Consider the following 12,170-nt stretch of genomic DNA (forward strand, 5'->3'; position numbering starts at 1 on the left):
TTTGAAGGGACTGGGTGGTGAGCGCACCTGGTTGAGTGCACATGTTACAATGCACAGGAACCCAGGTTTGAGCCCCTGGTCCCCACTTGCAGGGGGAACGTTTCACAAGTGGTGAAGTAGTGCTACAGGTGTGTCTCTCTGTCTCTCTCCCTCTCCTTCTCTCTGTTTCTGTCATTATCCAATAAATAAAGATAATTAAAAAATTTAAAATAAAATAAAACATTAAATAAAATGTAAAATAGAAAAAAACATTTCATTGGGAGTCAGGCGGTAGCGCAGTGGGTGCACCAGGCACAAAGCACAGTGAACAGTGTAAGGATCCCGGTTTGAGCCCCCAGCTCCCCACCTGCAAGGGAGTCACTTCACAAGCAGTGAAGCAGGTCTGCAGGTGTCTATCTTTCTCTCCCCCTCTGTCTTCCCCTCCTGTCTCCATTTCTCTCTGTCCTACCCAACAATGATGACATCAATAACAATAATAACTACAACAATAAAACAAGGGCAACAAAAGGAAATAAAAATAATTTTAAGGGAGTCGGGCGGTGGCGCAGCGGGTTAAGCGCACGTGGCGCAAAGCACAAGGACCACTGTAAGGATCCCTGTTCAAACCCCTGGCTCTCCACCTGCAGGGAAGTCTCTTCACAAGTGGTGAAGCAGGTCTGCAGGTGTCTGTCTTTCTCTCCCCCTCTCTGTCTTCCCCTCCTCTCTCCATTTCTCTCTGTCCTATCCAACAACACTGACATCAATAACCACAACAATGTTAAACAACAAGGGCAACAAAAGGAAAAATAAATAAATAAATAAATAAATATTTTTAAAAAAAATTTTTAAACAATTTATTAAAAATTAATTTGAAGCATGGTTACAAAAAAGTATCTTTTCTAGAATTTAAAAACACAGAAAATGGGAGTCGGGCTGTAGCGCAGCCGGTTAAGCGCAGGTGTCGCAAAGCACAAGGCCCGGCATAAGGATCCTGGTTCGAACCCTGGCTCCCCACCTGCAGGGGAGTCGCTTCACAGGCGGTGAAGCAGGTCTGCAGGTGTCTTTCTCTCCTCCTCTCTGTCTTCCCCTCCTCTCTCCATTTCTCTCTGTCCTATCCAACAACGACAACAATAATAACTACAACAATAAAACAACAAGGGCAACAAAAAGGAATAAATAAATATTTAAAAAAAAACAGAAAATTACTCTAAAATATTTTGTTCTGTGCCTTTCTAGGATTTTTTCTTGTATTTTTAGAAAATGTTGTATAGGGGGCCAGGCGGTAGTGCTCCTGATGAAGCACACACTTCACCATATGCAAAGAACTGGGTTCAAGCCCCACTCAAGGACTATAGGAGGGAAGCGAAGCAACAACTACAGGCGTCTCTGTGTGTCTGTCTTCCTCTGTCTCCTCCTCCCTTCTCAGTTTCTCTGTCCTATAAAATAAAGGAGGGAAAAAAATAGTTCACCAAGAACAGTAGCTGCATCCTGCAGGGACCGAGCCCCAGTAGTTTTTTCCCATTTTTGTTGCCCTTGTTGCTATATTATTGTTATTGTTGTTACTGCTATTTTTGGTTAGGACAGACAGAAATCGAGAGGTGGGGGAAGACAGAGGGGGTGAGAAAGATAAACACGTGCAGATCTGTTTCATCACTTGTGAGGCGACCCCCCAGTGGGTGGGGAGCCCGAGGCTCCAACCAGAATCCTTCCCCGGGTCATTGTGCTTCGCACCATATGCACTTAACCCACTACACTATCGCCTGGCCTCAAGACTTTTACTTTATATATTTTTGTAATCAGTATCTTACATTAAGTCTCCATCTAAGAAGTCAAATTTAAGATTTTAATTAATTATGGGATGATCCTACTCATAGACAGAAGTTGAAAAATAATAACAGAGGGTAAAACACAAAGCAGATCTTGGACTGGAGTTGATGTTTTGCACCAAAGTAAAAGATTGGGATGGGGGGATTCAGGTCCTGGAACATGATAGCAGAGGAGGACCTAGAGGGGATTGTATTGTTATGTGGAAAACTGAGAAAAGTTACACATGTATAAGTACAAACTACTGTATTTTACTGTTGACAACTATTAATCCCCTCAGTAAAGAAAAAAAAAATCCCAGGAAAATAAAAATATTTTAATTGATTCAAATTTTTTTTGCTTCTTTAAGGGAATGGATCCTATCACACGTCAAGTAGGACAGCATATTGAAATGGAACCTGAATGGGAAGCTGCATTTACGCTACAGATGAAATTAACACATGTCATTTCAATGATGCAGGACTGGTGTGCTTTAGACGTGAGTTTCTATCAGGAATAGGGGAGCAGAGATAAATAAAGGAGCAAGGAATTAACAGATTCTTAAGCAAATTCTAAAGAGATTTAAAGAAGTTAGTGGTGAGACTTAGCTCCTTAATAACATATTTTCTTTTACCTATAAATTAAAGTTAAAGCTCTAAAGCCTTAGAAGTACAGACAGTAGTAACAAAACATGTAAAATTAAAGAGGAAATAATTCACAGTATTTTTTTATACATTTTTTTATATTTATTCCCTTTTGTTGTCCTTGTTTTATTGTTGTAGTTATTATTGATGTTGTCGTTGTTGGATAGGACAGAGAGAAATGGAGAGAGGAGGGGAAGACAGAGTGCAGGAGAGAAAAATAGACACCTGCAGACCTTCTTGTGAAGACCACTTGTGAAGCAACTCCCCTGCAGGTGGGGAGCCAGGGGCTTGAACAGGGATTCTTATGCCGGTCTTTGCGCCACGTGCGCTTAACCCGCTGCGCTACCGCCCGACTCCCTACAATCTTTTTTTCTCATGTTGTTGCCTTCACTTTTTCATAATGCCTGCTAGATTTTGAAAATATAAGTAGAGTTCATAAATACATACCCCACCCCAAATTTGAAGGTTGGTATTTTTCCTGTGTCTGTAAATCATTTTGGCCTCCCTTTCACAACAAAGTTTAGATAAGAACATGTGTGAGTTGAGAGCTAACAGAGAAAGTTTTCATGAGATCTGAACTTTGTCAGAATTGACTGGTCAAAGTGTGAAGAATATTCCTTATGTGACATATGTATGAAGCTCTGTGATGTAGGCAGAGTATGGTTGTTCCAGTGAGGAGGCTCCAGTGACTGGTCATAGAGGTTGAAAGTAGAAAAGAAGACAGAGGCCAGATTTTGTGTAAGACCTTGGAAACCATGGGGAAAAGTTTGGATTTTATTCTAACTGAAGGGGGCGGGGAACCATTAGAGAATACCAGACCAAAGGGGTGGGGGGAATGGCATGGCTTAATTCACTTTCTGTTTTTAACTTAACTGTGTAGAGAGTGAATGGAAAAGTGCAAAAGTAGAAGCAGGAATTAATACATAGGTGGCTTTCCTTTGAGTTATTGGAGATAGTCAGTTGTCAGTATTAAGAACAATTAAGAGACTGATTTTTGCAACTTTTTAATAGATTGGATAGTGAGGAAAGAGAAAAAGGTCATTGGAATAACTTCTAGATTTCCACAGCTGTAAAGAGATTTCATTCACTAAGGACACTAAATGAGGGAGCAGGTTGTGGGGGTAGATTGAATTTGATTTTGCTTATATTTTTATTTGAGGTACTTAGTTGTCTTCAGATTTGAGATGTATATACAATGTTGTAGAACCCCAGGCTTTTGAGTAACTTACAGAATACCCTCTTTTTTAGGAAAAAGTGTTAATTGAAGCTTATAAGAAATGCCTTGCTGTGTTGACGCAGTGTCATGGTGGTTTTACCGATGGTGAACAGCCAATTACATTAAGCATTTGTGGACATTCAGTGGAAACTATCAGATACTGCGTTTCCCAAGAAAAAGTTAGCATTCACCTCCCAGTTTCTCGTTTACTTGCAGGTAAAGCATTTCTCCCTAGAATTCCAATTAGTTTTTTTGATTGTTATTGAAATCATAGTGATTTAAAGTTTTTATATGATTATCAAAGTAGCACATCAAATAGACCTAGAATGAAAATGACCTAGAGTGAAACTGATGTAGGAAGAGATTTCTTTTATTCCTCTGACTTCTTCAGGTCCAGTTCCATTTTTGTAAGTGGCTTGAGCATACTGAGCTGTTGACTTTAACAAAAGCAGGTGACAACATGGTATATAGGAAGATATGAGACTAGAATGCAGTAAGTTGGGTATGTCTCCAGTTGAGCTGTTGATGTTTTCTATCTTTAAAATTTTGGTTGTATGGGAGTTGGGCGGTAGCGCAGTGGGTTAAGCACACATGGCACGAAGCGCAAGGACCAGCGTAAGGATCCTGGTTCAAGCCCCTGGCTCCCCACCTGCAGGGGAGTCACTTGCTTCACAGGCAGTGAAGCAGATCTGCAGGTGTCTATCTTTCTCTCCCCCTCTCTGTCTTCCACTTCTTTCTCCATTTCTCTCTGTCCTAACAATGACAACATCAATAACAACAACAATAATAGCTACAACAAGGATTAAAAAAAAACAAGGGCAACAGAAGGAAAAATAAATAAATACTAAAAAATTTTTTAAAAAAATCTACATCTACTCTTTGACAAAGATGCCCAGACTATTAAATGGGAAAAGATGATTCTTTTCAATAAATGGTGTTGGAAAAAAATGGGTTGAAACATGCAGAAAAATGAAACTGAACCATTATATTTCACCAAATACAAAAGTAAATTCCAAGTGGATCAAGAACTTCAATGTTAGACCAGAAACTATCAGATACTTAGAGGAAAATATTGGCAGAACTCCTTCCCACATAAATTTTAAAGACATCTTCAATGAAATGAATCCAATTACAAAGAAGACTAAGGCAAGTATAAACCTATGGGACTGCATCAAATTAAAAAGCTTCTGCACCGCAAAAGAAACCACTGCCCAGGGGGGTTGGGCGGTAGCACAGTGGGTTAAGCGCATGTGGTGCAGAGTGCAGGGACCTGCGTAAGGATCCCGGTTTGAGCCCCCGGCTCCCCACCTGCAGGGGAGTTGCTTCACAGACGGTGAAGCAGGTCTGCAGGTGTCTGTCTTTCTCTCCCCCTCTCTGTCTTCCCCTCCTCTCTCCATTTCTCTCTGTTCTATCCAACAACAAACACCATCAACGATGGCAATAATAATAACCACAACAAGGCTACAACAACAAGGGCAACAGAAAGGGGGAAAAACTGGCCCCCAGGAGCGGTGGATTCATGGTGCAGGCACTGAGCCCAGCAATAACCCTGGAGGAAAAAAAAAGAAACCACTGCCCAAACCAAGAGACCCCTCACAGAATGGGAGATCTTTACATGCCATACTTCAGACAAGAGGCTAATAACCAGAATAAATAAAGAGCTTGCCAAACTCAACAACAAGAAAACAAATAACCCCATTCAAAAATGGGGAGAGGACATGGACAGAATATTCACCACAGAAGACATCCAAAAGGCCGAGAAACACATGGAAAAATGCTCCAAGTCTCTGATTGTCAGAGAAATGCAAATCAAGACAACAGTGAGATACCATTTCACTCCTATGAGAATGTCATACATCAGAAAAGGTAACAGCGGCAAATGCTGGAGAGGTTACGGGGTCAAAGGAACCCTCTGCACTGCTAGTTGGAATGTAAATTCGTCCAACCTCTTTGGAGAGCAATCTGGAGAACTCTCAGAAGGCTAGAAATGGACCTACCCTATGATCCTGCAATTCCTCTCCTGAGGATATTTCCCAAGGAACCCAACACACCCATCCAAAAAGATCTGTGTACACATATGTTCTTAGCAGCACAATTTTTAATAGGCAGAACCTGGAAGCAACCCAGGTGTCCAACAACAGATGAGTGGCTGAGCAAGTTGTGGTATATATATATTATGTATATATATATATATACAATGGAATACTACTCAGCTGTAAAAAATTTGACTTCACCGTTTTCAGCCGATCTTGGATGGACCTTGAAAAATTCATGTTAAGTGAAATAAGTCAGAAACAAAAGGATGAGTATGGGATGATCTCACTCTCAGGCAGAAGTTGATAAACAAGATCAGAAGAGAAAACACAAGTAAAACCTGACCTGAAATTGGCATATTGCACCAAAGTAAAAGACTCTGGGGTGAGGTGGGGTGAGGGGGAGAATACAGATCCAAGAAGGATGACAGAGGACCTAGTGGGGGTTGTATTGTTATATGGAAAACTGGGAAATATTATGCATGTACAAACTATTATGTTTACTGTTGAATGTAAAACACTAATTCCGCCAATAAAGACATTTTTTAAAAAAATCTAGTTGTAAAGTTGAAAGCTGATCCATAGGAAAAAAGTAGCCATTACCCTGAAAATACATTAACTTTTTTTTTTTTGCCTCAGGGTTATTGCTGGGGCTCGGTTCCTGCACCACAGATCCACTGCTCCTGAAGACCATTTCCCCCCATTTTTGTTGCCCTTGTTGGTGTTACTGTTATAGTTGCTGTTGTTGTTGGATAGGACAGAAAGAAATGGAGAGGAGGGGAAGATAGACACCTGCAGACCTGCTTCACCGTCTTTGAGGCAACCCCCCTGCAGGTGGGGAACTGGAGGCTCAAACCAGGATTCTTACACCGGTCCTTGTGCTTCACGCCGTGTGCATTTAACCTGCTGAGCCACTGCCCCTGGCCCCCAAAATATATTAATTTCTAGCTAGGTCTGTATCTCCTTCAAACATTCTCAGAGAGCATTTCTGAGCATTTTGTATTTGTATTTATCAAACTTTGGCTTGAAAGCTTATGATCTAATGGGAGAACTAAGTAAATGTACACAACACAGTTTAAAAACAACATTGAGTATGTGCTATTGGAAGTTGAGTACAAGTTATTTGAATAGGATTCCTAATGTAGGTCTTTTTGGATAAGCCTTCAACTAGTCTTGGTCAAGTGCCCAAAAGTTTTTGATAAGTTTGTTAGAAATTTTCTGTTTAGACAATATAACAGGGCAGTTAGTTCTTAACTATAACTTGAACTGTAACAACTGTTTGCAGTAAGAAACTAAAGAAACTTTGATCTTGAGGTCGTGAATTCCAGGGTTTATTTCACTGTTCAGTTACCAGAGGAAGCTTTCACTACTGTACTTAAATGGGAACAAACTCCATAACCTAGCGAAATACCACTCTTAAAACTGGCATAACACATATTAATTGTTTTGCTACATAGATAGCTGCTTCTACATATTTAACACTTGTATAAAATGTCACCAGTTTGTGTAGGAACATATAATTAAGTACTAAAAGTGCCTTTGACTGAAGTTTATGAGAATATGAATTGAAAACCTCATTTGCTGATGCCACTCATTTTCTATCTTAATTTATAATGTGATTGGTTCCCAGAGAGAAATGTAGTTGAGTGAATTTTTTTCTGTAGAATTTACATCTGTACAAGTATGTTTTTTGTTTGTTTTTCATGCAGGTTTACATGTATTATTAAGCAAAAGTGAAGTGGCATATAAATTTCCAGAGCTTCTACCTCTAGTAAGTAGTAGCATTTATAAGTAAATGCCTGTTTATTGTGTTCTGTATATTGGAATTATTTTGAAACTTTATAGAGTTCTCCAGGGAAATAGAATTATTGTGCATATGTGTGTATGTTTGTGTATAGATGTATATAAAAAGAGAGTGATGAAATTGCTTCATTATAAAGAATTGCCTCAGGTGGGGAGACAGAACTTTTGTGGTGGGTATGGTGTGGAACTATACACTGTAATCATATGATTTTTTAAAATATTTTTTTAATATTTATTCCCTTTTGTTGCCCTTGTTTTATTGTTGTTGTTATTGATGCCGTCATTGTTGGATAGAACAGAGAGAAATGGAGACAGGAGGGGAACACAGAGGGGGAGAGAAAGATAGACACCTGCAGACCTGTTTCACCATCTGTGAAGCGACTCCCCTTCAGGTGGGGAGCCAGGGACTCGAACCGGGATCCTGTGCCAGTCCTGCGCTTGGCGCCACGTGCGGTTAACCCGCTGCGCTACACCCTGACTCCCAATCTTATGATCTTTACTAGTAGAAAAGAGGGGATTGGCTTGTGTCATAGGGCCAGGCAAGTTAGAAATCTGCTTAGAAGGGCAACCTAACAGACTTGAGGCTTAAGGTAGAATCAATAAAATCTAAAGTTTAAAAGCAGGATTTCTTCATCCTTGGGTTAGGGGGTTTACCTCAGCTTTTATGCTAAAGGCTTTAAACTGCTTAGATGAAGTCCACTTGCGTAAAATTATTCTGCTTAACTCAAAGTCTGCTGGTATAAATATTATTCACAAATCTGAAAAAAATCCTTTACAAACAACATGTAAACTGTTGTGACCCAAAACTGAGTGTCCCAGGTTGACACATAAAATGAACCGTCACAGGCAGGGCATTGGCGCATGTAGCACAAAACACAAGGATCCCAGTTTGAGCCCCTAGTTTTGAGTCCACCAGCGGCGGGGTCACTTCACAAGCAACGAAGCAGGTCTGCAGGTATCTATCTTTCTCTCCACCCCCCACCTTCCACTCCTCTCTCAATTTCTCTCTGTCCTATCCAATAAAACAGAAAAAAATTGACTGCCCAGAGCAGTGATTTGTAGTACAGGCACCAAGCCCCAGTGATGGATAACTCTGGAGGCAAAAAACAAAACAACAAAAAATTAAAAAATGAAATGAGCCATCATAAAAGCATGCCTTAAAACCACTTACAGTTGTGTTTTATATAAAGTCAACCAGTCTGTTCTGTAGAATTAAGGTTGTTTTTTTTTTATTATTACAGAGTGAACTTAGCCCACCCATGTTGATAGAACACCCTCTTAGATGCCTTGTTTTATGTGCCCAAGTACATGCAGGAATGTGGAGAAGAAATGGGTTCTCTCTAGTAAACCAGGTAAATATTTTTAAAATTCCATTGTGAGTTTTCAATCCATTCCTTGACTTCTATAAAGTATGTAATGTCTAGTGTATTTAGTCACTGAACATTAAGCATCTGTATTAAAATCATTTAAAAAATATAAAAGTAATGTTAAACCAAAGCATTTACTTTTTATCAGAGCATCACTCTGGCATATGCAGTATCAGGGATCTAACGCAGGATCTCATGCTTTTAAGTCCCATGCTTTACCACTGCACCACATCCCCAGTTGCCTAACATTTCTTATTTAATATTATTGTTGTTGTTAAAGTTGACATTGGAAAATAAACCTAGGTCCTTTTAAATACACAATATTACCACTGAGCAGCCTGCCTGGGCCAATTTTTCATTCTTTATATAGAAAGAGATAGGCAGGGAGAAAGAAAGGAGAGACACAAGAGTACAGCTCCACCACTCAGAGCTCCCTTGGTGCCTTTCACTGTACTCCCATGTGGTACTGGGACCTGAACCCAGACCCTTAAGCACAACAAGGCATGTGCTCTACTAGGTGAACTATTTCTACCCCACAAAAACATTTGTTAGAACTTTTAGCCAGGTGTTGTAGGAAACAATTTCAGAGGTTAAAAAAAACAAAAAAAAAACAACTTAATTTTATCACTTGAAACTACTTTTAAAACAAAGGTGGATGTTTAAAAACATAATAATAAAAATCTAGATTTTTATCTACTAGAATCAAGGGTGTTAAATGACAAAAGTTTTGTTAGTATAGCTCTGAAATTGTGTTTTTAATTTTTAAACCTCACTAAAGATTGATAAAGGTTTTCCTTCCATTTTTGGTAGTTGTAAACCTTATTGTAACAACTTTTTGAGAAACCTAGAAAGTTAGCTGCAAAATGGGGACCATACAGTGATGCTATAATTGAAATTTTTTAATTAATTGCTCTCTCTTTTAAATTTTTATTTATAAAAAGAAAATACTGACAAAAACCATAGCATAAGAGGGGTACAACTCCACACAGTTCCCACCATCAGAACTCCATATCCCATCCCCTCCCCTGATAGCTTTCCTATTCTTTAACCCTCTGGGAGTATGGACCCAAGGTTATTATGGGGTGCAGAAGATGGAAGGTCTGGCTTCTGTAATTGCTTCCCTGCTGAACATAGGCGTTGTCAGGTTGATCCATACTCCCAGCCTGTCTCTCTTTCCCTAGTGGGTCAGGGATCTGGGGAGGTGGGGCTTCCAGACACATGGTGAGGTCATCTGCCCTGGGAAGTCTGATTGGCATCATGGTGGCATCTGGAACCTTGTGGCTGAAAAAAAGAGTTAACATATAAAGCCAAACAAATTGTTGACTAATCCTGAACCTAAAGGCTGGAATAGTGCAGATGAAGATTTGGGGTTCTCCATTTTGTAGATAGTTAGTAGGCCTATTTTAGTTATATTCCAAAGGGTCCATGACTGTACTAGTTTTTGTTGTTGTTTTTGTTTTTTCTGAGTCTGACATCTGATATGCAGGTGGACCCAAGTTATTGTCTGGGGAGATGATGTCTTGTCTGGGGAGATGATGTCATGGCTGGAAAAGGGGCTAGAAAGCTGGATCAGGGAAGAGAGTAGCTCCCAGATATGGGAAAGGTGTATAAATATTGTTGATTTGATCTCATCTGGGGCCCATATTCAGCTTAGGAGCCTATTGTGACCTCTGTATCCCTATAGATCTGAGCTCACATTCTGTGGTCATGAGTAGGAACGTTCCAAGCTGCCCCAATATCAGGACCCATCTTCCTCAGGTGGAAGATAGAGTGTGTTGTCCAGCCTCCCTTCGGAAAATGAACCATTCTCTACCGTTGTTGATCCACGTTGAGGTCAAGGTCCCATGAGGGCCCACAAAGGGGCCTGTTGTGTTGTTTCTGATGGAGATGACCAGTAACAATGGAGAGAGGGATCTATTTGATAATTACTCTCTCTTAAAAGAGTGCAAACTGTTGGTGGAAACACACTGGTTGTGTACACAACTTCTACAATTCATATGCTTTTTAAGGAATTATCAAAGGTAAAGAGGGCCATGCAAATAAGAACTATTTATCTGACATAACTTTTTTTTTCAGATTTACTACTACCATAATGTGAAATGCAGACGTGAGATGTTTGACAAGGATATAGTAATGCTTCAGGTAATGAAGTAAAAGCATTAAATTAAATGGTTGTGGGGGTGTTTTTCTTGTTATTTCCACAGAATGCTATCAGTCAGTCCCAAATATCTTCAACCGAGCCTTATGTACAAAGCTAAACATTTATGTGACTAATGGCCTGTAGACTTTTTACATGTAGGATACCTGCACATATCTCAGATTTAACACACTCAAAATAACTCCTCTTATTTCCTCCATACATTCTTAATAATTGTTCCCTACCTTATGTAGTTATTAAAGTGAGCAATATGAAAGTCATTCATATTTCTTTCATTGTCATCTAGTTATTTGAACAGAACCCTGAAATAAAACTTCAAAACTGACTGCATGGAATGCAATTAAGTCAAAGCATTAAAACTAAAGAAAACTCAGTCATAGTTATTATGACGTGTGGACTTAGCTTCTGTTTTATTTATACTTGGTTTTGTTTCACCATCTTAAATTTCTATTTTACTATAGCTGCCACAAGTAAGGATTGGAGCGAAATATATAGATAGAAATATTCTATCTTTTAATGGAATTGGTGGACAAGTATGTAGCTTTGATTTGTGCAAACAAAGATAACTTTCAGTAATTGTTTGATAACCCTTTGACCTTTTTTTCTCATATAAAAATAATAAAATAAAAAGACAGGTGTCTCCATGATGGATCCAAATCATTTCCTGATGATAATGCTCAGCCGCTTTGAACTTTATCAGATTTTCAGTACTCCAGACTATGGAAAAAGATTTAGTTCTGAGATTACCCAGAAGGTAAGAATATGTTTTTTGAGGTCACTAATATTATGGTTGTGCTGTTCACCTGAGATAGTGTAGTATGCAAATTCTTTATCTCTGTACTTTATATCTTTCCCCTCCTTACTATAGGATATAGTTCAGCAGAACAATACTTTGATAGAAGAAATGCTGTACCTCATTATAATGCTTGTTGGTAAGTGTGAATCTTTTGAAACATTTCTAAATTATATTGGGTTTTGTGGTAGCAAATAGTCCAGTACTTCTGAACTTTGTTTTGAGCCAGTTACTCAGTTTAAGGGAAAATACCCATTTTTTTCCCTCCTGTCTGATTGAAATACAATGTTGAAAATAATAACACTGTAGTTACTTTAGAAAAAGTACAAAGACTGAAGCGGAATCATCTGGGAGACTCTTCATTTAGGGGAAAG

At 39.2% G+C, this 12,170-nt stretch overlaps 1 protein-coding gene across 4 annotated transcripts in view; it reads left to right on the top strand.

Moving 5' to 3' along the window:
* UBR2 (ubiquitin protein ligase E3 component n-recognin 2) overlaps positions 1-12,170 on the top strand; it is a 119,631-nt gene that overhangs the window by 51,565 nt on the left and 55,896 nt on the right. For all 4 annotated transcript variants that reach the window (XM_060189829.1, XM_007537370.3, XM_007537371.3 and 1 more), the window contains exons 14-20: positions 2,153-2,281; positions 3,675-3,858; positions 7,385-7,446; positions 8,720-8,830; positions 10,922-10,987; positions 11,635-11,757; positions 11,872-11,935. In XM_060189829.1, coding sequence (XP_060045812.1) covers positions 2,153-2,281; positions 3,675-3,858; positions 7,385-7,446; positions 8,720-8,830; positions 10,922-10,987; positions 11,635-11,757; positions 11,872-11,935 — 739 coding nt within the window. The remainder of the gene's footprint in view (positions 1-2,152; positions 2,282-3,674; positions 3,859-7,384; positions 7,447-8,719; positions 8,831-10,921; positions 10,988-11,634; positions 11,758-11,871; positions 11,936-12,170) is intronic.

Source organism: Erinaceus europaeus, chromosome 4 (genome assembly GCF_950295315.1).
Source record: "Erinaceus europaeus chromosome 4, mEriEur2.1, whole genome shotgun sequence".
In the NCBI taxonomy this organism is placed as follows: Eukaryota; Metazoa; Chordata; class Mammalia; order Eulipotyphla; family Erinaceidae; genus Erinaceus; species Erinaceus europaeus.